This window comes from Arvicola amphibius, chromosome 3, assembly GCF_903992535.2.
Source record: "Arvicola amphibius chromosome 3, mArvAmp1.2, whole genome shotgun sequence".
NCBI lineage: Eukaryota > Metazoa > Chordata > Mammalia > Rodentia > Cricetidae > Arvicola > Arvicola amphibius.
Window position 1 is genome coordinate 140,995,259 of NC_052049.1, and position 25,276 is coordinate 141,020,534.

General features: G+C 43.8%; 1 protein-coding gene across 1 annotated transcript; it reads left to right on the top strand.

Moving 5' to 3' along the window:
• The first annotated feature begins 2,148 nt into the window (after window positions 1-2,148).
• Window positions 2,149-20,864, top strand: Mns1 (meiosis specific nuclear structural 1). The gene is made up of 10 exons (XM_038324016.1): window positions 2,149-2,241; window positions 2,815-3,036; window positions 9,444-9,571; window positions 10,564-10,666; window positions 12,086-12,315; window positions 12,753-12,969; window positions 13,055-13,162; window positions 15,600-15,857; window positions 19,164-19,289; window positions 20,728-20,864. Exons 1-10 carry the CDS (start codon window positions 2,239-2,241, stop codon window positions 20,818-20,820), a joined length of 1,488 nt encoding a protein of 495 aa, XP_038179944.1. The 5' UTR covers window positions 2,149-2,238; the 3' UTR covers window positions 20,821-20,864.
• The last annotated feature ends 4,412 nt before the right edge of the window (window positions 20,865-25,276 follow it).

Here is a 25,276-nt window from a genome sequence, read left to right on the forward strand (position 1 = left end):
GTTTTCAAAAAGACTAAAGCTGATAAACATTGCTGAGAGCACAGAGAAAGAGCAACACTTGTACACTCAGGATGGCAATGTGAATTAGTATGGTCACTGCAGAATACAGTATTGATCCTGCAAAGTTAAAAGTAGAACCACTGTCTGATCTAGCCATATCTCTAGTAGGTATTTATCTAAAGAAAATGGAATCCGTATGTGTAGAGGCCTCTGAACTCACACATCATGGTAACAACCTGTGCCAACTGAGAGATGGACAAAGTCACAGAGAAGAACAAAGCCTTGTCATTTATGACAGTGTAGATGGAACTGGACATGTCTGCTGAAATAATCTAGGTGCTAGACACAGATATTGCATGACTGGAATGGGCCTGGAGAAACGGCTCAGTGGTTTGGAGCACCTCCTGCTCTTGCAGAGGACCTGGGTTTGGTTCCCAGCACCCATACGGCAGCTCTAGTAATTCCAACTCCAGTCCCAGGAGACCTGATACCATCCTCTGGTCTCTGTGGACATCAGGCATACAAGTGGTGCAGAGACACACATGCAAGGAAAACACCCATGCACATAAAAAAAATCTCAAAAAATTCTTAGCAAGACAAAAAGAAGATAATGCATGATTTGTGAGAGTCTTAAAAAAAGTGTTGAAATCGTAAGTGGAATACTGACAACAGAGGCTGGGCAGAGGGAGGGCGGGGAGAAATGGGGAAAGGCCGGACTGCAGTTACTAAGATACAGTCAGAGATACAGGTGTGCACAGCAAGGCAGGTGTACAACGGTAACATGCTCTGCATTTACAAAAAGCCAGAGAAAAATATTTTAGTCTCACCCCGAGGAGATAACGTTTGATGTATGTTTATTAATTTAAATATTACACAATACATTCATGCATCAGGTCATTACATGATATTCTATAACACACACATTTTTTTGTTTTTATATATTATTTAAAATTAAAAAAATATTTTGGTGTAGATTCCCAAGGAATTGTTAGTTGCACCCTGAGTTCAAAAACATATTGCATTGTATGTGCCCCACAGTCAGTTTTATACATAATAATGATGATCAATCTTTTTTTTTTTTTTTTTTTTGGTTTTTCGAGACAGGGTTTCTCTGTGGCTTTGGAGCCTGTCCTGGAACTAGCTCTTGTAGACCAGGCTGGTCTCGAACTCACAGAGATCCGCCTGCCTCTGCCTCCCGAGGGCTGGGATTAAAGGCGTGCGCCACCATCGCCCGGCTCTTTTTTTCTTTTTTGAAAAAAGAGTTATACAATATATTCTGACTACTCATGATAGCCTCTCTTGGTCGTCAACCTTATACACCTGGGGAGAGGGAGTCTCAGTTGAAGAATTGCCTCCATCAGATTGGCCTGTAGGGCATTTTCTTAATTGCTAATTGATGTAGGCAGGCCTAGCTCATAGTGGGTGGCGCCATCCATAGGCAGGTGGGCCTGGGCTGTAGAAGAAGGATAGCTCTCTAGCCTGCTCGAGGGATCACTTGTCTCGGCCTTCCAGAGCACTAGGATTGCAGGGGGGCAGCCACACCTGCTCTGCTTTTCCGCGCTTTCTCGGTTCTCACGTTGATCTCTTGCAGTGTCTCGAAATCAAATGTATTCCCACTAGCTTCCCTCGCTATCCAGTGGCTTCTGATCCATCTAAGCAAATAGGTCTCACCCGTGTTTCTGAATTCTCAAAATATATCATCTTTAAAATGAGTTTATCAGGACTTGGCGATGGCAGGATGCCCAAGAGCCCTTGCTGCCCTTCCAGAGGAAGTTCAGCTCCCAGCCCCCACAGTTGGGCAGCTCGCTACCACCTGGGATCGCTCTAGGGAGGACACGCCCTTAGTCCATCGCAATGAGAATTCCGAGGTTTGTTGGTGGTGTTGGTGTTGGTGTCTCTTGAGTTTTCAGCTGGGTTCCAGCCGGCGGAGATCAGCTCCCATCGGATGTAAACAGCTCCTGCTAGGGCGCAGCATCCGAACTTCGCGCTTTCTGGTTTGGTGCTGTGGAAGGCGCGCTCCTGCCTGGCAACGAAGATTCCTCGGGTTGATTGGATATCGTGCCAGCCAATGGGAGGCTGCCTTGCGCTCGGGTGGGCGGCGCGTTTTGGCGGTTGCCGGGACACAGCGTAAACACCCGAGCGCGCGCTTTGAGGCGGCGGCTGCTGCTGCTCGGGAAGACGCGTTTGCCGCCGAGACCGGAGACTCACCCAGCCCAGGGAGGTTTAAAGTCAGCCAGGATGGTGAGCAGCTTGGAGGCCGGGGCAGGGATCGGGGACCTCCAGACTGCATGCGTATATACAGTCTAGAGCTCACTACCTCTGAAATATAATTCGAAGTGCGTAATCCGAGAGGTCAGTGAGAAACTTTGATTGCTTTCTAGAAGGTTCCGGGTTGTTTTATGAGAGTCGCTCTAGGCTTTTCTACACTTTTCCCCTTTCTCACCGAGATAGATATATCTTTAAATATGCTTTTTTGGGGGAGCGGCTCTCAGAATGGTGGTAAAGCTGCCGCTGGAGACCTTCGCTCTCACTGGTACTGAGTTTTGAGTTAAATTACTTCAACTTTTCCCGCTTCCCCTACAAAACAGGGAATGTTATTAGTACCCATTTAATCAGTACGTCATCATTTTACCCTATCACATTTGAACTTTCATCTGGTATACTATGAATTCAGGAAGGGGGCCAAAGACCCTTCAGCCTGTTGCCTATTTTTACATCGTTTGTTATAGGGATTTTCAGTAATGTCTTTTGGAAAAACGGATCGTGGAATATTGAATTATGTGTATTCCTCCCCCCCTCCCCTCCGCATCGTAGGACACCAAAAGGAGAGTTTTGAGTTTTAGTGAAAGACACCAGAAGTTAGTAGATGAAAACTTCCGCAAATCGTTGCATATCCAAATCTTGAATAAGTTGGAGAGGCAAGCCAGGAACCAGGTCGTGCAAAATGAAAACGACGAGAGGGTCGAACGGAAGAGATTCCTCAGGGTGCTGCAGAATGAGCAGTTTGAGCTGGACATGGAAGAAGCCATCCAAAAAGTAAGTTTCAGTGTTCGCTGTTAATTTTCTTCATTTGGAAAATTGGGAAGATGACTGCCAGTTCTGGAGCTAAGGAAATAGAGGAAGCTGGGAAGTGACCGAATCCTTCGGAGTACGGGTTGTTTTAGCTGAAGAACTGGGGTCGGTTCGTCCCTTTTCATGCTTTATCTATGGTACGCCCTTCCTAGGATCGCTTTAATAATGAGCAAATGTGAAACCTTTAGAACAGTCTGTGATAAGAATAAGCATTCTTGATATTAAGCATAAATGAAGTCCACAGTTGCTAACGTCACAGGTTTTCATCTGAGTACAACTGTGCTGCCTTCTATATGTTTCTAATAAAAAATCTTTAAGGATTTCTTTTTAAAAATTCCCAACATTAAGCATAGACATTATTAAGCAGGGGGAGATGAACGTGTATGAGGTATACATATACTCACATTTTTAATTTTTGAAGAATTCAGGCACCATATGCATGTGTTTACGTCCTGATGTACTGGCTAAATGGATCATGGGTATTTCTAAACATTTTTAGGAGATTGTAGTAGAGGAAACAGACGGGAAGTGATAGGTGATTTCTCATAAGTGTGAAAAGAGTGTCCTCGTATTTTGCTAAGTGGGTCAGGGCGTAGCAAAAGAGGGCCTAAGGGTGCTGGCTTCCTTCCGGCCCAAGTCCCAGCGACTTAGACCTGATCCTTCGGCTCTGAGCGGGCAGACCCTGGACATTCCATCTTTTCTGTAAGGAAAATCCCACACCCCCGACTCTGCCTAGCGACTGCCGGTGTGCACCTGCCGAAGCAGGGATGTTTTCTTTCCCATCTGTCATGGCGTCGTCCTCTCACCCTTTAGACAAATTCCAGCACAGTGTCAAGTTCTGCCTTAGGGTTGGCTTCTCATCAGGACCAGGCCAGGTTCATGCAGCGATTGTGGTTTTGATACCCAGGCTCTGTTAGTATAGACAGCTCTTCCTCCATCCTTTGTTGGCTTCATGTTTCTAACCTAATGGAGACATCAGGCCTGTTGACTGTACATTTTAGATCTGTCTCTGCTTCCTTTGGTGTGTGCCTTCATCTTTTCTGTGTTCTGTAAAGAAAGGTCTCCAGGAAAACTTAGGACGCTGCGGAGAAAATATTACTTTTTCATGGATTTGTTTCTGCATACATTGTGATTATTTTAAGGTTTTCTTCTCTTGATTTTTTGGTTTTTCCTTAAAAATATATCTTTATGGGGCTGGTGAGGGCTCATCAGTTAAGAGCACTTGTTACTGTTGCAGAGTGCCCAGGTTCGGTTCTCAGCACCCATGTGGCAGTTCATAACTGCCTGTAACTCCCATTCCAGGGGATACAGCACCCTTTTCTGGTCTCCATGGGCACCAGGTACACACATGGTGCATATACACACATGCAGGCATAACACTGATTTGCATGAAAAGAAGTCTTTTCTAAAAACTCATGTTCATATCTTTATGAAGTCAGGAGTCTTTGTACATGTTTAATCACAGTTAGTGCCCCCCCCCCCCCGGCATTATTTGGCATTGAACCTAGGACTTCATGTATGCAAGGCAAGCACTCTGTCACTGAGCTACAGCCCAGCCTCTATTATTCACTTTAAGGAAATATTTACATTTCTCTCTCTCTCTCTCTCTCTCTCTCTCTCTCTCTCTCTCTCTCTCTCATCCTCTCCTCTCTCTCCCGCTCTCTCTCGTTCTCTCTCCCTCTCTCTTCTCTCTCCCTCCCTCTCCCTCCCTCTCTCTCTCTCTCTCTCTCTCTCTCTCTCTCTCTCTCTCTTTCTCTCTCTCCCCCCTCCATTTCTCTCTCCCTCTCCTCCTATCTCGCCTCTCTCTCTCTTTCTCCCTCTCTGTCTAGTCTCTCTGTGTGTAGAGGGAGAGGGGAAGAGTGAATAAGTGTGCTGAGGTGTGTTTCTTGAGGTCAGAGGACCATTTGCAGGAATCATGGCTCCTATCCTGTGGGTCCTGGGGGTTTAACACAAGTCTTAGTCTTGGCCACAAACCCCTACCCACTGAGCCATCTTCCTAGCTTCTTGTATCTTTGGATCTTTAGAGCATCCTGTCCTTGGCTAGATGGTGCTCTTTTATGTTGCTTCTGTGTTCTTTTGACAAAACACATTTGATCTTTGATATCTTTCTTGCTTTCTGACAGAAAAAAATAGCTTACAATGGTTGGTTTTATTTATTGGTTGACTGGACCCTCAGCCAACCTTATTCTGGGTGTTTTTAGGTAAGAGTAACATTTGAATCAGTAGGTTGAGTAAGCAGTTTGCCCAAAGAGAGCATCTCATCCTGTCAGTTGAAGACTTGACTAGAGGGCAGAGGCAGTTAGTTGCCGAAAGAACTAATTCTGTCTGCTAGCCACCTTCAAGCTGAGACATCTGCTTTGGGGCTTTTGATTTGTTTTTGTTTTTGTTTTTTGCCTTGGACTCTGGTTGTCACATCAGCTCTTCTTGTGTCTTAAGTTCACTGGCGTTAGCTTGAACATGAAGTACAGTATTTCACGTGCTGGTTCTTCAACACAAGACTCGGAGTAGGATGCTACAGGTAGCTCTTCAGCTTGTCAACTTGCCCTCTGGCTTCTGGGCTTGCCGACTCTGGAGCAGCTGCTGGCACAGGGCTCATCTGTTAATGTCCTGTGCCGCACCTGGAATTAGCCGTTGTGCCAAGGTGGGAGTGGTCATCCTTCCCGGATTATCATTCCCTCAAGGACTATTTGGTGAACAGATGTGGGAAATATGCATTTTATAGCTTTCTACTTTGAGGCAAGATTGGATTGATCAAAGAGTTCAAAATTGTATAGAGAATTCATAAATCTCTCTCCTGCCTTTCTTATGCCAGTGTCTTACATAGAAGATGAAAAGCCGTAAAATTATCACCACTGAGAAATTAGCCTTCCTAACGTCCTATTACTGAACTACAGGATTTACTCAGATGTACAGTTTTCTTCTTCTGGTCTTAGATCACAAGTTACGGGTAGTGTCATGTCTCCCGCGTCTCTTCCAGACTGGGAGAGTTCCTTGCCGACTCTGAAGAGTGCAGTTCAGAGTGTGGTTTTCCATGTTGTAGAACATTCTTGCAAAATTAGCTTGCAACAACTGGTGTTTACCACACTGTCGGAGTCACAAACACAGGAGTGCTGGATTCCCCACTGTCTCTCGGGCTGACCCAGGTGCTGGCTGGATGCATTCTCCCCCGGAGTCAAGGTGGAGTTTGCTTCCCTAGAGCCCAGCTGCTTCTGGTCATGGTTAGGGCTTCTAACTAGGTTGGCCTCATTCAAGGCACATTCCCTTCTGATTAATCAAATCAACTGATTGTCAACCTAAATGCCCTTTTGATTCGTGGAATCAAGAGATAGTGTCAATTAAGTGTTTTTGTTAAGATTTTTTTTTAAAATTTGTGTTTTTATGTGCATTTTATTTTTTTATTTTTATGGCTTGTTTTGTTTCTATTACCAAGTAGTGTTCCTTAGTGTGAATGTACCACAGTGTGCTTGGACTCTTCACCTGGTGAGGAATTTCCAATACTGGATATTAGGAATAAATTTGCTGTAAATATTTAAATACAGTTTTTTGTTTGTTTGGTTGGTTGGTTGGTTTTTGGTTTTTCAAGGCAGGATTTCTGTGTGTAACAGCCCTGGCTGTTCTGGAACTCACTCAAGACTCTGTAGGCCTTGAGCTCACAGAGATCCATCTGCCTGCATCTCCCTGAGTGCTGGGATTAAAGGTATGTGCCACCAATGCCTGGCTTAAATACAGATTTAAAAAAAAATCTTTTTGTTTTTTATTGTATTTATTGTGCTATATTAAATATAGGTTTTTAAATAAATGTGTTTTCTTCTCCTGAAACTTTCACTATTTGATATCTGCACTGTCTTTTTTAATGTGTTTGTGTTTTGGGGTTTTTTTTTTTTTTACATATTTATTAATTGCAACACTGCTTGGCCAATAGCTTAGGTGGCCTTTTAGCTAACTCATATATCTTAAATTAACCCATTCCTATTATTTTATATTTTACCACGAGGCTCATGGTTTACCAGTAAGGTTCTGTGGTGTACATCTCCTTCGGCAGGCAGCTACATGGTGTCTCCCTGACTCCACCTTCTTTTCTCCTCTGTCTCTGCTTAGAATTCCCACCTTGCTCTAGTCTGCCCTTCCAGAGGCCCAAAGCAGATTCTTTATTAACCAATGGCAATAAAACATATTTACAGCATACAGAGGGGGAATGCCCAGCACCATGTGACCACAGAGAGGGGAAGAGCTAAAAAGATGATAATTTCTAAAATTGGGTTAGATTACATATTCCTGTGGAGTATGCTGTGTTCTGGTCAGATCAACACACCCTTAGGAGTGAGGTAAGGATGCCAAAACAAATTAGAACACAAGATTAGAAGTTAAAATTGAATATTAGGTAACTAACAAATAATGCTTAAGTATGTACCACGTAGTTACATATTCTTAGATACATAGTCTACTATACATGGGAGACACTTGCAAAGAAGTAATTCATCTAAATTTTGTTCTTTTACTCTGAAATTCAAATTCTAATTATCTGCCTATCTTTTTATTGGATAAGCCTGATGTGTCTGTTTTAAATGGACATTCCAGTCTGTATGCTGTCATGTCCTGGTGTATTTTAATTTGCTTTATAAGATCTCTTATTTTTAATTGTGTAGATTATATTGTGGCTATGTTCATGGGGACGCAGGTGCCCTCAGAGACCAGAGGCATTGCCTCCCTTGGATCTGGAGTGACAGGTAGTGGGAATCACCCGCAGTGGGTGCTGGGAGCCAAACTTTTGAGACAGTCTCAATATGTATCCCTGGCTTGGAACTCAGGATAAGAACCAAGCTATGCTTGGATGTCTGGTGGTTTTCTTGCCTCGGCCTCCTGATTCTAGGTTACAGGCCTGCTCTGCTATGTGTTTCCTAACTCAGGAAGTAATAAAGCCTCCATGTCTGCCCAGCATTTCACAGAAAGTGTAAGAGAAGGTAGTTCAGGGAGCCTCTGAGAGAGCAACCAGAGAACACGGGGATACAATGGGATAGTGTTATGTCAGTCTGACACAAGCTAGCGTCATTTAGGAAGAGGGAACCCCAGTTGAGAAAGTGACCCAGACTGACCCGCAGGCAAGCTTGTGGTACATTTCCTTGGTTGATGGTTGCTGTGGGTGAGCCCAGCTCATGACTGGTGGTCCTGGAGTCTGTGAGAAAGCAGACTGAGCAAGCCATGAGGTGCAAGCCACTAAGAAGCATCCTTTCTCGTCCTCTGCATCAGCCCCTGCCTCCTGGTTCCTGTCCATCACGGACCGTAACGTGGGACTGTATGCTGAAATAAACCCTCTCTTTCCCAAGTTTCTTTGGTTATGTGGTTGATCCCAGCATCAGAAACCCTGACTTAGACAGGCTGTGATTGCCACTCATCAATGGTTTAGGGGATAAAAAATGTGTTTGTATGTGTGGGGTGACCAATGTGTAAAATAGACTAGACTTGAGAAAGACAGCTAGATACAACATGTGGACCCTGTTTGGTTTTGAAAAAGACATCTTTGAGATGGCTGGGAAATGAATGTAAGCAAGACGTTTGACCTCACTGAGAAAATACTGCCAATTTGTGGTGTGGTCATAAAAAGAACTGCTTGTCAGGTAGATCCGGTGTCGCTGTTTCCCTGGTGGGCAGCAGTGGCCAAAGGTATGTTTTATTTTAAAGCTGTATTTATTTGTATGTGAATCTGTGCACTGTGTTCTTGTCTGGTGCCAAGGAAACCAGAAGAGGGCGTCAGAGCCTCTGGAACAGATGGTGTGAGCCACCATGTGGGTGCTGGGAGCCAAACCTGGGTCCTCTGCAAGAGCAGCCAGTGCCTTTAATCTCGGAGCATCTCTCCAGCCCCCTGGAGTTTGACTTGAAATATTGTAGTAGAGATAGCAAGATAATAAGAAAAATGGAATGGAGTACAAGAGTAGAGAAAAAATTGTAAAACCTTGATAAATTTTGAGAAGAATGAAGATACAGGTGTGTTACTATTCCTCACAATATTAGTATTATTTAATTTTTTTCTCTGGTAAGGCATTTGAAATACTATTTTTTGAAATAGTATTTACTTACTTACTTACTTATTTATTTATTTACTTATTTATTATTTTTCAAGACAGCGTTTCTCTGTAGCTCTGGAGCCTGTCCTGGAACTAGCTCTTGTAGATCAGGCTGGCCTCAAACTTACAGAGATCTGTAAGTGCTGGGATTAAAGGCGTGCGCCACCACCCCCCGGCTGAAATATTTTTTGTTTTAAAATACACAGTCGACTGTTGCCGTCAGGGTGGCTAGTTTGCTGTTCTGACACAAGCAGCTTTGACGAGGAGAAGTCTGAGCCGGGGATGGGTAATGCTGCACTTCCTGTTCAGGCAGAAGAGAACAAGATGTTGAGGGATCGACAGCTGGCGCAGGAAGAGAGACTTGCCAACGAGCTGGCCCGACTAAAGCAGGAGAGTCTGAAGGACGAGAAGATGAGGCAGCAAGTGCGAGAGAACAGGTGGCGTGGCTTCTGCTACTTGCATTTGTAGTCCGTCCCCGCGCGCTGACACCCTTAGCGCCTGCAAGTGAGACTCTTTACTTAGATCATCGCTCTTACAGCTAACGTTCTCCCTGGAAACACCACTTTAGCTTAAGATGCTCATTTAAACTGCTCTGTTTGTTACGGTGCCAAATACTGAGGCCAGGGCCTTGCATGTGCTAGACACATGCTCCACTGAATCATGGCTTCAGCCACAGAAAAAGCTGGGAAAATCAGCTGCAGCAGTAGAAGGGAGTGTTAGTGTTGACAGGGAAATCTGAATATTAGTTACTTCAGTCTTTTCCTTTAAGGATGAATGTTAAAATGATTTCTAAGTACAAAAGTCCTGACTTATGGAATCTAGAATACTTGGCTTTTGTTGTTGGTTTTGTTTGAGATGGGGTCTCACTGTTTTGCCCTGGATGGCTTGGAACTCCCTTTGTAGAGCAGGCTAGCCACAGAGTTCTACCTGCTTTTGCTTCCCCAGTTCTGGGTTCTAGGGCATGTGCCACCACTCCTCGCCCTGTAATACATTTCTTAAAGCTGCTTAAGATTGAACTGCTTAAGCCAGCCATGTCTTAATGCTGCTCCAGACTTAGGAGCGCCAGACCTGGAGATACAGTTTCCAGAGAATTGCAAGGACTTTACCAAGACAACCAAAGATAGAGACTACTCTAGGATAGAATAAAATGTGGTAGCCTGGTAGTTTAGTACTGACCTGCTGCCTAGCTTGAAGGCCTGGGTTTGATTTCAGATCCTTAGGGTAGAAGGAAAGGACCCCTGCAAATTAAAATAAATAAATACACGTAAAGGAAGATTAAGTTAGGAAAGAGTAATCCATTAAATCTAATGAGTTAACTGTGAACTTCAAATACCAGTTGTATAGTCTGAGCAAATAAGAATTCGCCAGATTTTCTGTGAAGCTGAATTCTTTTATTGTTCTCAAGTTTAAAGCTGCATTTTTCCCACAGTATTGAACTCAGAGAATTGGAACAGAAATTGAAAGCCGCTTACATGAATAAGGAGAGAGCTGCCCAGATTGCCGAGAGGGACGCCATCAAATACGAGCAAATGGTAAAGCTGCTTCGGGTCTGTGCTCAGCCCAGGTTCTGAGAGCAGGGCCTCTGCAAAGAACCTGCTCGGCCAGGTCCCCCAAATAGAAATGTTCAGACCCTGAGTGATTTCCACTGAGCTTTCAGGCCCAGGTGACCCCCATGTTCACTGTTCTTTAACTTGCTGTGCCAAGCTAACACGGTACAACTGTCTGTATCCTAGCATGTGGCTGCTGTGCTCTCCACAGTTGTATGTTTAAGTGTTACTGCTTGGTGGGTCTGTGCAGAAGCTTTCCTGCTGTAGAAGCCCCGTCCCCTTCTCCAGGCTCCTGTTTCCATCCCCCGTTCTAAGTCTTGTTTTCTAAAGTGACCCTTTTTCCTGGTTTTCTATTTTCATCCTTGTCTAATTCTTGAAGGCAGGGTTGCTCCCAGGAGAGCAAGTTCCAGGGGATACTCCAGCGGCCCTGTCACGTGTGAAAATAAGGTTTTCTGAATTAGCAAACAAAATGAAGGTGCATGGCGTCACCCAGACAATTACATATAAAAGTGTATGTTTATACATGTGGACTGTGAATATCAGCAAACATGTTTATACATATAGGATTATAGATGTGATAACACAGTGTTTAAACCCATGTGGTGCAGCATGAGAACTCTTAAGAATGGTCACAGGCTACTCTAGAAGATTATAGAACAGTGGTTCTCAACCTTCCTAATGTTGTGACCCTTAATTTAAAATTATTTCATTGCTAAGATTCATAACTTTAATTTTATTACTGTTATGAACCATAATGTAAGTATCTCATATGCAGGGTGTCTGATGTCTGACCCTGTGAAAGGGTCAGACAGACAGACAAAGGGTCGTTTTAGTCATTACTCCAGTATGTTTAAACTTCCTGATTGAGTGGTTTGGAGATGCTAAAGAAGAGCAAGGGCTTTACCTTCCCGAGAGGCTCATCTGTAACTCAGTGGGAGGGGCGCTGTGCAGAGAAGGCTGTGTGGCAGGAAAGAGCTTCAGCTGGGGGAGCTTGAATGTTGTTCAGAGCCCTCAAACGGCAGGTGGGCAGGAGGGGTCCTCGGCAGCAGCTGGAAAACAGACTTAGACACCGCATAGCTCAGCTTACAGAGGAAGCCATAGTTTGGTGGCTGAAGTAGTTAGTTACTAATAAAATACTTTGAATTTTACGTTTTATTTTCTGAATGTGGACTTTATTATCCTCGCCAGGTGTTGCCCTAAGCTTCTGGAAAGATAAGAATACTCCTGTAGGGTCTGACTCCTCATTCACATCCTCCAGGTCGCAAAGACTTACTCTTGCTTTTAACCTAATAGATCAAAAATATTTACGTAGCAGGCTTTCCCATGTGCAGCTGTCCGTTTAGAGTGCTGTAATCAGCTGTGTTCACTCCGAAAGTGGAAGGTTCAGTGCTGTTTTCATGCTAGAAGCGTGATGCCGAGATAGCCAGGACCATGATGGAGGAGCACGAGAGGCTCCTGAAGGAAGAGAGCGTCAAGCAAGACCAGCGGAACAGGGAGAAGGCGCAGTACCACCTGGACCTGGGGAAGCAGCTCGGAGAGCAGGAGCGGAAGAAGCAGGAGGCCTATGAGCAGCTGCTGAAAGAGAAACTCATGATTGACGAGATAGTCAGGAAGATCTACGAGGAGGACCAGTTGTAAGTAAACCCCAAAGGTGCCTGGCCCAGTGTGCGTGCTCGGCCAGCACGAGCTGTTCCGTGTGTTGGACAGCTCTTCCTCATCTTTGTCAGCATGAATATTAATAGATGATCTGAAAAATAATCGGTGTGTAAGGGGTAAATGACCTAAACCTTTGTTCTTCTTAAGTGTGTACGTCATGTATGTCAGCACACGTGTTTTCTGATGGCACACAGCTTAAGTGCAGAGCTGTGTGGCTCTGCGGGCAGTGTCACCTTCCTGAAGTGAGGTGCTTTAAATGTCACCATTGGAAGAGAGGCCCGGTAGTGTTCATGGAAAGTCCACCCTTGCAACCCGAAAGTGTGCTGCATTAGTGACTCCAAAACAGCCTACTATTTTTTTTGTTGTTGTTATTTTATTTCTGTAACTATAAAACCATCCCCCGATTGCTTTTTAGGGAAAGACAGCAAAAAATAGAAAAAAAGAACGCAACTCAGAAGTACATTGACGAGTTCCAGAAGGAGCAAGCCCTCTGGAGACAGAAGAAGCGTGAGGAGATGGAGGAGGAGAACAGGAAAATTATAGAGTTTGCCAACATACAGCAGCAGAGAGAAGGCGAACGGATGGCCAGAGTTCAAGAGACTGAGGAAAAGAGGGCCCAGCGCCAGAATCTGGTATGGAAATGGCTGCTTTTTAAAGAGCCCTGAGCCCCTGAATCAGTCTCCCAGTTCACGTCTCCTAACCATGTCTTCTTAACAGCTGATCCAGAAACTGGAAGAGATGTTGCGGCAGCACGAGGACCTGGAGCAGGTGCGGCAGGAGCTGTACCAGGAGGAGCAGGCCGAGATCCTGAAGCAGAAACTGAAGGTGAGGCTCAGGCCAGGAGAGGCTTTTGAGATGAAACCCGGGGAAGATAGCGTGGTCAAGCCCAGCCACGTTAGTGACTGCATTGTTCGTAGGCTTGATACAGTAGAGCATCCTGAAGAACGTGATGCGACTGTGTTGTGCACAATCCACACAGCTTACGTGAGCGCACATGGAAGGACGCTCAGGGCAGTAAGGAGGAAGACTCGATACTGGTGAATGCTAGCTGGCTGGAGTGCGTGTGTTAATAACGTCGGGGCAGGGACGTTTTTAATCAAAATAAATCTATCCAGGTAACTGTGATAACCCTAAAACACATGAATTTTAACAGCACAACTTCATGATACACGAGACAAAACTGACGGGAGGGAGAGGGGAGTAGAAATAGCTCAGCCAGAGTAGGAGACCTCAGCGGTCCTTTGCCATTGGTATGCCCGAGTCCTCAGCAGCAGAGCACACTGCCTACTGAGAGAGTGATCTGGCTGGGCCAGCCCACACTAGAGAAGACTCCACCTAACAAACCACTCCTAGGACACAAAGCAAACCTCTGCACATTCACAAGATCTTGTCATATCCAATCTGTTTTCTCACTACAGTGAAGAATCAGTAATGAGAATGACTGTCTAGTCCTAAAGTAATGAGCCACGTGTTTGTAGAAAAGCAATGAGCAAAGGAAAGATACTTCCCACTGAATGATAATAATTTTTAAAAATGTAGCAAAACACGTGGGACATAGCAGAGGTCGGTGGAAAGTATTAAGTACAGTCTTGGAAAGCGATAGATACAAATCAATGATCTTGTGTACACATGTGTTTATACACAGATGTTCAGAGTAGGATTTCTGATCGCTAAAACACGAAGTAGCCTGCCTGTCCATCATCTGATGTGCATAAACACGGTGCTATCTGTGAGCCTTCGGCGGTGTCAGAGTGCTCAAGAATGCTCTGAATGGATGACATGAGCTCAGCTGCTTTCCGGGGCAGCATTCTCGGAAGTTCATTCACGTTGATGCCGTTCAGGGACAGCTGCGGGGCACCTTTGTAAGAGCTTGGAGTAACCATGCTGGCGCTTCTCCCCTGTGGGGAAGAGTTGTCACCATTCCTCATCAGGTGGACAGTTACTGATGAGTGATCGCTCCTCTGTCCCTGGCAGGGAAGGTCCTGAGAGGACGGCCTCCGTGCCCACGTGACCATCTTCTCTACATGCCCTGTGTTGGCTTTTCTTCTTTCCTGCTACACTCTGTTTCTCACCGCTGTTTCCTGGGACTGTTTCCATAAAACAGTACACAATTTCTACACATGCATCCTTGTTTAGTGCTGTGCTTCTGGCAGAGAACCTAAAGAATCTCTGCGAAGTTGCTGGGGTCAGAGTGACTGCAGCAAATGATTTTTTTTTCCTGGTTTTCTCTTTGTAGCCCTGGAACTCACTTGTAGACCAGGCTGTCCTCAAACTCAGAGATCTACCTGCCTATGCCTCCCAGGTGCTGAGATTAAAGGTGTGTTATGTACAACAAATGATTTGAAGGTTTTTGAGTCCACGTAACAAGGTTTAGACAGGAAGTTTGGCAGCTCATACTGATAACTAGTACAGTCCTTATTACAGACCTAGCAGAGGGTGTGTGGAAATTTTCACAGTAGAACAGTACTTTGACCAAACACCTCCCTCTTTTTTTCTTTCAAGATGTCTTCACTGTTGCATTAAATCAAATTTTGCATAGGTGGTAGAGTCCCAGGACTGCCAATATCATGTGTGTGTGTGTGTGTGTTAGATTTAGTACTATATGGAGCACATTACTGTGTGTAACGGGATGTGATAAACTCAAGACACATTCCAGACTAAATATCACAAACTACACTGTCTTCTTTGAGCCTTTGATGTCTGTGCAATATGTAGCAAGTAAGTGCAAAACATTTAGTATAAACATCGTGTGCCCAGAGCCTCAAAGAGAAGAAAGTATGTCTTTGAGGGGTGGTGGTGTTATTTTCAGAAGGGAGTGGGAAGGCACATATTACATGGAGTGCAGTGGAGGGTGCAGACGGTAAGGGTTTGAACGTACGGCCATTAGGTGACTAGGGTTTGTGCTGGGATTGGGCAAAAATGATCAGGTTAGAAAAGATGAGTTAAAATTTGTGCCAGTTCTAGTTGAATAGACAGATGATAGAACATATATATAAGTAAAAATAACATGACATTTTATCCAGATAGACTTAAGTGGGACAGAGTGTTGTCATGAAAAGGCTCAGTTCTGTTTATATGATGTCATAGTATAATGTGTATCAAACCCAAATCTGCCCTTCTCATTTATCTTGTTTCCTGAGACAAGTTCACCAGCCCAGGCTGGCTTCAAGGCCCTGATCCTCCTGCTTCTGCCCCGTGTGCCGAGATTGCCCTCTCCTGAATGTGCAAGGAAATGCTTAACTCTCGCTCCATCCTTGTGCAGGAAGAAGCAGAGCAGAAACTGCGGAAGCAGAGGGAGATGAAGCAAGACTTTGAAGACCAGATGGCACTGAAGGAAATAATACAACAGGCCGCAAAAGAGGAGGAGGAGACCTTCAGAAAAGCCATGCTGGCTAAGTTCGCTGAAGATGACCGGATAGAGCTCATGAATGCCCAGAAACAGCGCATGAAGCAGCTGGAGCACAAACGGGCCGTGGAGAAACTCATCGAGGAGAGGCGCAGCCAGTTCCTTGCAGACAAAGTAAGGAGAGCACTGGGTTCTTCGGTCCTCACTGAACAGCAGCCAGCTCTTCTGTTCATCAGTAAACTGCTGAGCGCCTGTGTGTGTGAAGAGCAGATGACAGCTCCACGCATGGTTCCTCCTGCAGTTGAGGCAGGGGCTCTAGTTCTCTGCAATGTCCTGGAGGCCAGACAGCCTGCAGCTTCCGGGGATTCTTTTATTGCTGTCTCCACACACCTGCTTTCACCCACATACTAGGGATGTGAGCTCAGGTCCTCATGTTAGTGTGGCAAGCACTTTATCCACTGAGCCATTTATGTGTCATACTATGTTAATATTTGTTTATTAATCATATGATCTATAAATTTACTGAGCGATCATTTATTACAGCATCTAGAAACTGGTTATGAGGCTTTTATGTGGCAACATCTGTGTCATCTATGAATTTACAGTTTTGGTTGAGAAAAACATAAATTATATTTCATGTGTGATGATAATGGCATGGAGGTATTGGTATAGCAAAGAGGAATTCCACATTATGATACCTTTGTATATTAAGATGGATTCCCCTCCCCGCAAGGAGTCACTGAAGAATTAGGAAAACTGCATGTTAAGGTTGGCAAGTGGCGGCATTAAGGGAAGATGTAAAATGGCTGGTGCTGGAGCTAGGGAAACCAGTGGGCAGTGCACTGGACCTCAGTGAGAAGAGGTAGTGTGTGCAAACAGAGAAGGGGCTCCTCAGGCCGGACATGCAGCACTGACAATGGGAGGGGGGAAGTTAAGCCTGGAGGGGTCGCTACGGATCACAAACATAGTCACCTCCCTCCTCAGTGAGAAGGCCGTAACATAAAGATTATGTACAGGGAAAAGTAGATTTTGAAGGAGTAGGTATTTGTTCACATTGATTTTTATGGCCAAAAGAGTTGAATTGTTAGAAACATAGTGTAGGAATTGGACAGGGAACCAGACTGTAACTTTGACATTCCGACTTAAATATTTATGTTCCGTTGACAAAGCGGAAAGAATACTCAAATGGTGTGTGTGACTGAGCGGGTGTTTGAAGCACCTGGCAAAACCATGTGTGAGGGCTTTAAAAAGATGGCGCACTCCGAGTGTGGCAAGTCCAGCTTCCTAGGCACACAGAAGGTGCAGTGAGCAGCAGACGTGCACTGTAAACAGCAGCAGTGGGAGGCCACAGAAAGAGTTTGAATATTCCTTTCTTAAAAAAAGAAAATGAAACTGCATATGATATTTACCCCCTTGTATATAGGGTAGAAGAAAGAAGGAATCAAAATAATCCAAACATCCTAAGTATGTCAAACTCAAGAAACACGTGTGCAGTTACATTTTGGAGGGAAGCTTAGGCTGTTTTTGTTTGTTTGTTTGTTTGAGAAGTGCTTACCTGGAATTAAGTAGCACAGAGATTTATGTGAGACATTGGTGTAATAGCAAGAAAGCATCAGGGGGCTTAGGATTGAGTCTTGGAGAACATTGTAGTTTTAAGATGAGGAGGAAGGAAAGACCAAAACATGTTCAAAACGCTAAAAGACTGTAAATGGCATAATCACAGAAAACAAGAGGCCAGCAGGGTCTCCTGCTCCCTGACATTTCTGCTTGGTCTCCTTGTAACTGGTCAATCTGCCAATCAGTGGCTTTTATAATTATCACATCATTTTCACACTTAAGCCTTAGTGGGCTCTTAATCAGATAAAAGCCTCCATTGCTCAGGCTGGGTGTAAGTCAGTCTCGGCCCGAATCTAGCCATTAGAGGAGATAATGATCTATAAAGTGCAGTTTGCCTGACACGCGGTAAATATTTATAAATGTTGAGTTAGTGAAGGCAGTGACTGTGAGCACAGTAGTGAGCACAGTAATGAAGAAAGCAGAAGAGGAAGACGCTTTGGAATGGCCTGTAAGGCCTTGAATTCTCTCCTGTAAAAGGGTAGGACCAGTGATGGGTCTGGCCTGTCTAGGGGTTACAGAGCCGAGAACACTCATAGGTACACATGGAAGCACGAAAGCCACCCAGTGACACACAGACACAGCTTACATTGTAGAAATGACAACAGTTTGTTTTGATCCTGGGGCAGATGAGGATGTCTTAACAGTTCATGACACTGTATAGCCCTGAAAGCACTAAACTGCCCATCTATATTTTTGAGAGAGCCTAAGCAGGTGTCTGTCATCCTGTCTGCCTCTAAGAATCTGTGTGGTTTAGACAAAATCCTAAACATTCCCCAAGGCCTTTCTTACTGCAATCTTTTCAGACCTTGTCCCACATGCGCTAACTCACTGCAGAATTCGTGACACAGGGATGAACACTTATGTGGGGAGCACGATACAAGAAGGGAAACCTTGTCTTGTGCCCAAGTTAGAGAGGCTGCGTCATCTGATAAAAATGCCGTAAGCTGGGCTGGGCTTTGTCTCAGTGGTAGCGTTCTTAGGTAGCTTATGTGGAACCCCAAGTTCTGTTCCCGCCGCTGCAGACCCTGTTCAGTAGTCTTATTTGGGTAAAGTTCCATGTGTCCCTAGGGCCTTAAGACTATTCAGACAGCATCACATCTGTACTGTATGGCTCAGGGCAGTCAAAGAATTCGGGATTCTCAAGGGAAGCACTAGAGCGCCTCTGCGGGCCTCTGGCCTCTGTAGTGCTCCACACCTACATGTGGAAAATGGACCCTCAGACAAGCCTGGTCTGTTTTATGCACTAGAATATTCTTTTTGGCTCACATACTGTAAACAGTTTTGGGTATTGGGTACCTGGTATATGGTGGGAACTCCATAAATGTTTGCTAAATTTATTAGGGAATTGCTCTTTTGAATACATTTTTTTCTTGAGATTAAAAATTTTCCTAAAAATACACTTGCTTCTTTAAAACTTCCTGTCTAGGATTATAGCTCAGTAATAGAGTGTGTGCCCAGTAGGTGCAGGGCCCAGGGTCCAAACACCAATACTACTAAATAAAGAAAACCAAAAATGTGGGTGGGACATACTTGTTCTTAAAAGTTTAAAGAAATAGCGATGATGAAATACAGGTCCACTGTCCTTCCCTAAGCAGAAAAGAGGAGGAGCGGATTAGGGGACAAGAACGGGGGGGGGGGGGGGGACTATGTGAGGATATACAATAAAAAATAAAAATTAATCTTTTTATTAAGAAATACAGGTATGTATATGTGTATATGTGAAAGTCATACACTATTGTCTTCTAAACTTACAGTGAACCCCTCAGGCTTGTCGTTCAGTGCTCTGTAAGAACAGTGTGATTTGTAAACTCCTAAGAGGTTAGTCTATTTGTGACAGTTCAGACGCCTTTACTTCATTTCCAGAAGCGCGAGCTGGAGGACTTTCAGCTGCAGCAGAGACGGCAAGGCTGCATCAATGAAATCATTGAAGAGGAAAGGCTGAGACTCCTCAAAGAACATGCTGCGAAACTGCTGGGCTATCTCCCCAAAGTGAGTGCGACTTGCTTTAGTGTGTGATCTTCATGACTTGTGATAATGGAGAAAACAACCCGACTCTAGATGTCGGAGGGTGTAACTTTGTGTGCTTTCAAGCTGAAGCCCCGTAGTCCTTTCTAAACACCTCTATAGGAAGAGTTAGTTGGTCTTGGAACATAATTAGCTATTCGAGCCAGAGTTACTGAACTTCTTTTTTTTTATTATTATTTACTTGCCTGCTTACTTTTTGAGACAAGGTCTAGTGCAGGCTGGCCTGGAACTCGCTCTGTAGCTGAGGATGACCTTGAACTTTTGGTCCTCCCTGCTTCTACCTCCTGAGGGCTGGGACTACTGGTAACTTTGCCGAGTTTAATCGGTGCTGGGGATCTAACCCAGAGCCTTGTACACACTGGGCAAGTGCTTTATGCAGTGAGCTACATCCCCAGTCCCTGAGCTAACATTCTTGAGGTTCTTTCTTCTCCTTGTTGCATGGGAAATCTGAAAACTACCCTAGAGCAACTATATAAGGCCAACATTGAAGACGATGATAAACATGGAAGCCTTGTCATTGGTGGCACACATGCTTGACGTGAGACTGTGCTATAAACAGTGGATTTTCATGTGTATCCGAGACGCATAATGACTGTTAGTAACGAACTTCCCAGTTCATATAAACACAGGATTCATAAAGCCATAGTCCTTCGAATACACAAGTCATATTGTTTGAGGCCTTTATTGACTGTGCAGAATCAAGTGTGTGTTTTGTGTTCAGTCCCTAACCAATGAAAGGAGAAGAAAAGTTATTAAAAGTTTCTGGCCACAGGGTCTTACTGTCTAATTAGTTAGGCAGATTTAATGCAGAATAATAGATGCTAAAACCCACTATTACTGCTCTGTTTAATAAAACAGACTATGAATGCTAGGAAGACTTTTGAATTTCAACATTTTAGTAAGAAAATAGTCTGTAGGGCAGTCAGGACCTATTAGCGTTAAACTCAATGTCCCAAAATGAGCTTCGAACTGAGGCATGAAGAACGTAGCCGTGCAGTAATGTAGCCCAGGCCAGCCTTCTCACCCTTACCACCCCACCCATAGACGACGACAGCTCATTTCAACAAGGGTAGAGTACAGTAGGCACAAAGCTCCGCTCCTTCCCGGCGAGGTAGGCAGTTATAGTTGCCGTTAGATGTTCTGGTCTGTGCCGTATGCCCTTTCTACTCTGAAGGTGGCAAATCAGGAAATTGGGGCAGCTCAAGAATATTCAGGATATACTTGAAGACATAGTCTTTGGAAAGTACTAATATTTTTAAATTAAGTTTCATTAACCTGTTGGGTGGATTTTATTATCTTGGATAACTTTTTTAGTTTTGTGTCCCCGCGAGTTAGCCCTAAGAGCATTCAGTGAAATGCTCTCACATTCAAAAGTAACCAACAAAATACTTTTTTTTTGTAGGGAGTGTTTAAAAGAGAGGACGACGTTGACATGCTCGGGGAAGAGTTTAGGAAAGCGTATCAGAAAAGGGGGGAAGCTTGTGAAGAGAAGTGATCAGCACTGGCTGGACGGGTGAAACCTGGATTTCTCAGAGCTACCACTAGATGTCAGTGTAACTGCTCCTTTCCAGTTGGTGACAGTGGTCCCAGTGTCTGCATGTTCTAAAACATCCTCCTCTTTCTCCATTTGTAAACAGTTAGACAAAAATTAAACACATGAGTAGTTTAACTGAAAGATTAGTTACTTTTATTCATTGTGTATTCTGCGATGGCATTGTGTCACAGAATTCCATAGAACCACTGAGGCCAAACAGAGCTGACTACTCAGTGCTCCCACTGTTGCTCAGACATTTTCTGTATATTCATCCGTATGACAGTACAGACATCTCTTCAATACGCTTTTTTAAACTTATAGATTCCTGATATTGGCTGTTTGCTATGTGATGCTCATTACATTCCCGATAACTGGAATGGTTCCTTTTTCTGCATATCCTCTCAAACATTTGTTATCCTTTATCTTTAGTTCATGCCTATGGGGATTTGTCTCCATTTGTATGTACATCATGTGTGTACATTACTGGAGGAGGCCAGAAGAGAGTGTTAGATCTCCTAGAACTGGAGTTAGAGACCCCTGCGAGCTGCCTGCTGGGTGTAGAGGATCTTCAAGAGCAGCCAGTGTTCAGAACTGCTGAGCCACCTCTTCAGTTCCCATTTCATATATGTGATATGTGTGTGTGGTATATATGTGATGTTATGTCATATATGCATATATATGTATAAGCGCGCGCGCGCACACACACACACACACACACACACACACACACACAGTAGCTGTTTTGATTTGCCTTAGGTGCTCGCTCACTAACTGTTTTACTGTTTATTCCCTGAGAGTAATGTTAACAGTTTTTCACATTCTTACTGGTTGGTTGTACATCTTCAAGAAATATCTATTTAGGTCTTTGTGCTCTCATTCTCTCTCGCTCTCTCACTCTTTCCCTCTCCCTCTCTCTCTGCTACTGAGTTAGAGTTCATATGTTTTCTGGTTTTTTGTTTTGCTTTTTTTTTAAGAGACAGGGTTTTTATGTCACCCTTGCCACCCTAGAACTTCCAAAGACCCGCCTGCCTCTGCCTCCTAACACTGAGATTAAAGACCCGCCTGCCTCTGCCTCCTAACACTGAGATTAAAGACCCGCCTGCCTCTGCCTCCTAACACTGAGATTAAAGGTGTGCGCCAGCATGCTAGGCTCATACGTGTTTGGGTTTTAACATTTTTAACCTATTCTGTAGTTTGTTCTCTCTCCGTGTAGTGTGTTTCCTCTCCGTGTAGTGTGTTTCCTCTCCGTGTAGTGTGTTTCCTCTCCGTGTAGTGTGTTTCCTCTCCGTGTAGTGTGTTTCCTTTGTTGTACAGCTTTGTAACAGTTGCTTTTTTGGTCATATCTTAAAAAAACAAAACCACAAAACCTCTGCCTAGGTCAGCATGGTGGAACTTTCTGTTCTCTTCTGCCTCACCCCTCATACCTTGATCAGTGCAGCTTCTGGTAGTTGGCTTTAAACTTAGCTGTTTTACCTGTTGCTTAGTCTCAAGGTCACTTTGGTGATGTACACTCTTGTGGTTCCATGTGAATTACGGAATTAGTTTTCTCTGTTTCTGAAGACTGCTCTGGGTGTTTCTACAGGGATTGCGTTGAATCTACAGACCTCCCTGTAGTAGGTATATGTATATGCAGTATGTGTATAGACACTAGCTATTTATTTCTAGTTTTCTTCATCAATATTTTACAGTTTTCAATACAGACATATTCAGTCTCATTGGTTAAATTTAGTCTTAAATGTTTTTGTTATCTATTAAGGGCGTCATAGCCACTGGAGCTGGAGTTACATTGTTATAGTTGTGAGCCACTATCTGGGTGTTGGAAACCAAACCTGAGTCCTCTGCAAGAACAAGCAGCCAGTGCTCCTAACTGCTTGATTTTAGGTCTTCTAGGTGTGGCCAGCCTGGCATGCGGTCAGGGTAAGTGTGAATGCAGCCCAACACAAACAGCAAACTGAAAACATTATACAAAACGTTTGTGTTTCTTTCCTGGCGCACAGTTCTCAAGTGTGAACTTCAGTAGACACACAAATGTCATGTGAGGATAAGTGTCAGCTTTTCCTGTTCAGTGTGTTGTTAGCTGTGCGTCTGTCATATGTTGAAGTACATTTTTTCTGTAACCTACTTTGTTGGCAGTTTGTATTATAAAATGTTGTTCAGTCTTGTGCTTTTACAAACTCTTTGTTCTGTGGACACGACATGTTTATTGATTTGAGTGCTGACTCCTCTAGGATGAGCCCACTTCATCATGGTGGGCGAGCTTCTTATGCACTGTTGGAGTTGCTTGCTGGGGTCAGGATGAGCATTTCTGCATCTGAGTTGATCAGGGATATTGGACTGTGGGAAGTTGTTGGTTTAACTTGTTTACTTGTTTGTTGCCCTTGCATGATTTTGGAATCAAGGAGATAAAACTCAAATTTGGAAACATCTTATGTCAATGAGTCTTCCAAATGTTTGGTAGAAGTTAGCAGTGAAGCCATCAGGTCCTGGGTTTTTCTTCGAGAAGACTTTTTTTTAAAGTGTTCTTTTTAATGTATTTTTATTTTTTATGTGTGTATCTGTGTACCATGTTTGTGCAGGACTCCATGGAGGCCAGAAAAGGGCCTTGAGTCCCTGGAATTGGTGTTACATAGGTGGTTGTGAGCTGTCATGTGGTGCTGGGAACTGAACTTGGGTCCTCTGCAGTACCAAGAACACTTGACCACTGAGCCTCCTCTTTGGCTTCCAATGGGATTTTTATAAATTTGAGCTCCTTGACCTCCTTTCTCACCATGGGTCTTTTCAGATTTTCTGTCTTTTCACAGTTAATTCTTGGTAGGTTGTATATCTCCAGAAATTAATATATTCTGTGTAACCCCAATTATTCATAGATAATTTAAATTTATAACACTCTTATGATCCTTTGTATATGGTACAATGGGCGTGTCCCTTTCTTCATCTCTAATTAGGCATTTTCCCTTTGGTGGCTAAAGGTTACTTTGATAGCCAACTGTTTCATGTGGGTTGAGTATATGCTGTATTTGCAATTGCTTGGCATAGAAGTTGGTATATTTTGTTGTAGTTGATTTTTGATTTTAGGATATTTAAAATACACATGATGTCTTGAGAAAGGGACCTAACTCTGAGACAGTAACTCACACCCCACACATTGGCACAAGCTCTGTTTAGCAGCACACTGCTGACCCCCATTCCTCAGCCTCCTGGACGCCAGAGTTTCAGGCACGCACCACCATGCCCAGCTAGCATTAATCCTTTTATTTATTTATTTTAGAAATGAAAGTCTTTAATCCTTAATCTTTGTGTTATTTGTGAGTATGGGTGTGACCTGAGCTTGTTGTGGTTGCATTTGGGAGTCAGAGGACAGCTTGCAGGAGTTGGCTCTCTTTCCACCAGGGATCAGGTCCCTCTGAATCAAGGTGGTAGGTTTGGTGGCAGGTGCCCTTTCTACTGAACTATTCCACTGGCCTTTTTTTTATGTATAATAATGTACCTTATACTCATAGCCTGGAGGTGATTTTACACATGACTTTTGGTTAACCTTTGTTTTGCCTGCAACCTGTCGCGTGAAGTCAGATTTGGTATTTTACACCTGTGGTGTCAAACCAGCGACAAAACGACTAGGTTCTCCAGACCCAGGCCAGGCCTACATGACCTCTATTATTTTTGTAATTTATTTCTCTGATCTTTCCTCTTTTTCTTGCACTGACCAGATTGGATTTGGCTCCAGTACATTACTCGGGCATTTCTGCAGTGCTAAGATGACACCTTCTTCTTCTATAGGCATTTTGTTGCATTCCCATTTTATGTAAAAAGTTTTAAATTTGCTTTATTCTCATGAGCCCACTGGTTATTTAGGATCATGTGGTATAATTTGCATGTGTTTGTAAAGTTTTGAAGTTCCTCTTGTTGGTCTATTCTTTTATACCATCAAAGTCCAGAAAGATTCAATGTGTCTTCTTAAATTTGTTAAGACAGGTGGTCTGTTCTGGAGAATGTTCTATACATTGCAGAAGGTATGTATTATGCCGTTGAAGAGAGTGTTTTGTGTCTTTTTAGGCTCATTTAGTCTAAAGTATAAATTCAGTGTGTTTGTGGTTTTTGGACACAAAGTGTTGTGTATCCCAGGCTGGCCTTGAACTTGCTATTTCCTGAGGATGATCTGAACTTCTTACCCTCTTGTGTCTTCTTCTTGCTGAATGGGATCACGGGTGTGGACCACCAAACTAGATTATGAGGTGCTGGAGATTGAACTCTGAGCTTTGTGCATCCAGGCAGGCACTCTTTAACACAGCTAAGTTCAGTGTTTCTTTTGATTTTTCTCTCTGCTCTATTGTTGGCTATGGGGTAATATGTGTTCTGTCGTTGTAATATTGCAGTATGTCTTTCCTTTTTGTAGATGTCTATGTATTTTAGTTCTGTT